This window comes from Eimeria mitis, genomic scaffold (assembly GCF_000499745.2).
Source record: "Eimeria mitis Houghton genomic scaffold, Emh_scaff999, whole genome shotgun sequence".
NCBI lineage: Eukaryota > Apicomplexa > Conoidasida > Eucoccidiorida > Eimeriidae > Eimeria > Eimeria mitis.
Genome location: NW_013577325.1, coordinates 4,168 through 6,004, shown reverse-complemented (window position 1 = coordinate 6,004; position 1,837 = coordinate 4,168). Strand labels below are relative to the sequence as shown.

Here is a 1,837-nt window from a genome sequence, read left to right as displayed (position 1 = left end):
TAGGTGGGGGTCGTGGGGCCCTGAAGACGCCTTGCACCCAGCAGCAGCAACAGCAGCAGCAGCAGCAGCAAAAGCAGGAGGTGATCATGTCTGCGTGCCTCTCAAGGATCTCTTGCTGCTGCTGCTGTCTGTCTTTCATCCCCATAGGCCACTGCAGCAGCAGCAGCAGCAGCAGCAGCGGCAGCAGCAGCAGCAGCAGGGTGAGGGTTTGCTGCTGCTGCAGCAGCAGCTCAATCGAGCTGCTGCAGTTGCTGCTGCTATCAAGACAGCAGCAGCAGAACTAAAGGAGGCCCCGATGCCGCAGCCTATGGGCCCCGCTGTGCTGCAGTGGACACAGGACCTCATCGCAGTGAGTTGCTGCTGCTGCTGCTGCTGCTGTTGCTGCTGTTGCTGTTGCTGCTGCTGCTGCTGTTGCTGCTGCTGCTGCTGCTTCTGCTGCTGATATACACAGATTAGAGGGGTGGTGCCTGGGAAGGCTGCAGGAGTCAGGGGAGGCGATAACTTACTGCGTCTGCCTGCTGCTGCTGCTGCTGCTGCTGCNGCAGGAGTCAGGGGAGGCGATAACTTACTGCGTCTGCCTGCTGCTGCTGCTGCTGCTGCTGCTGCTGCTGTTGCTGCTGCTGCTGCTGCTGCTGTTGTGTGCTGCTGCTTCACCAGGTCGTGTCTCCTCAGGTTGCTGCAGTTTTCCCTTTGCTGGAGCTGCAGGCGCATGCAGCTCACCAGGCCTGCTTGCAGCTGCAGCAGCACGTGCAGCAGCAGCAGCAGCAGCAGCAGCAGCAGCAACAGCAGCAGCAGCAGCAGCAGGGGCTAGCTGTTCCTGCGTCCCTGCTGAGAACAGTGGAGTGTCTACGCAGCTCGCGTCTTCATTTGCTGCTGCCTGCTGCTGCATGCATCGCCCAGCTTCAACTCTCCAGCACTTTTAAGGATTGCCTAGGGTTAGTGCTGCTGCTGCTGCTGCTGCTGCTGCTGCTGCTGCTGGTTCTACTGCTGCTGCTCTTGCTGCTGTTCCTATTGCTACTGCTGCTGCTGCTGCTGCTGCTGGTTCTATGATGGTGCTGCAGCAGCTGCCTCTGGTTTTGCTGCTGGAGCTTCTCTGGTTCTGCTTTTTTGGTGCTGCTTCTGTTGTTGATGGTGCCACAACCTCAGCTGCTGTTGCTGCTGCTGCTGCTGCTGCTGCTGCTGCTGCTGCTGCTGCTGCTGCTGCTGCGTGTGTTGCGTTGTGCTGCTCAGAGGAGACACCTTGCATCGTCTCCGTTTGCTGCCGCTTTGCTCTTTCTTCGCGGACGTCTTCGACTTCGCCAACCCCGTGAGTCTTCTCCCCAGCTAGCCACAGCTAGCTAGCCAGCTAGCCGTGTTCCACCTGGCTAGCTAGTAGCTCGAGTTGCGTGGCTGGGAGCAGCCGAACGATCTCCTTAATAGCTGCCTTGTAGCTAGCTGTTTACTAGCTAGCTGTCTCCTAGCTAGCTAGCTAGCTGTCCCCTAGCTAGCTGTCCCCCAGCTAGCTATCCTCTAGTTGGCTGTCTCTGAGCTGTTGAAGCTCTGTTCAGTATCTTTCCATGCAGGCAGCTAGCCAGGCAGCTAGCTAGCTAGCTAGCTAGCTAGCTAGCTAGCTAGCGACAGCATCTTGTTTTTTTTTTTTTTGTTTAGGGTCTCTCTGTGCTGCTGATGCAAAAGGCCCTCCAAGCCATTCAGCTGCAGGCGGAGAGGCTGGGGGCCCCCGAGGCGCTGCTGCTGCTGCGGGGCATCCACAAGCTGCAGGTAACTGCAGCAGCAGCAGCAGCAGCAGCAGCAGCAGCAGCAGCAGCAGCAGCAGCAGCAGGAGTTATCCTTGCTTTAG

The 1,837-nt window shown here is 58.4% G+C and overlaps 1 protein-coding gene across 1 annotated transcript in view; it reads left to right on the top strand.

Annotated features, from left to right (window-relative positions):
* Nucleotides 1-1,837, top strand: part of EMH_0027100 (uncharacterized protein) — a gene marked incomplete at both ends in the record, with an annotated part of 5,378 nt that overhangs the window by 3,413 nt on the left and 128 nt on the right. Inside the window, 4 exons of the mRNA XM_013502709.1 lie at nucleotides 148-349; nucleotides 658-935; nucleotides 1,231-1,306; nucleotides 1,648-1,837. Coding sequence (XP_013358163.1) covers nucleotides 148-349; nucleotides 658-935; nucleotides 1,231-1,306; nucleotides 1,648-1,837 — 746 coding nt within the window. The remainder of the gene's footprint in view (nucleotides 1-147; nucleotides 350-657; nucleotides 936-1,230; nucleotides 1,307-1,647) is intronic.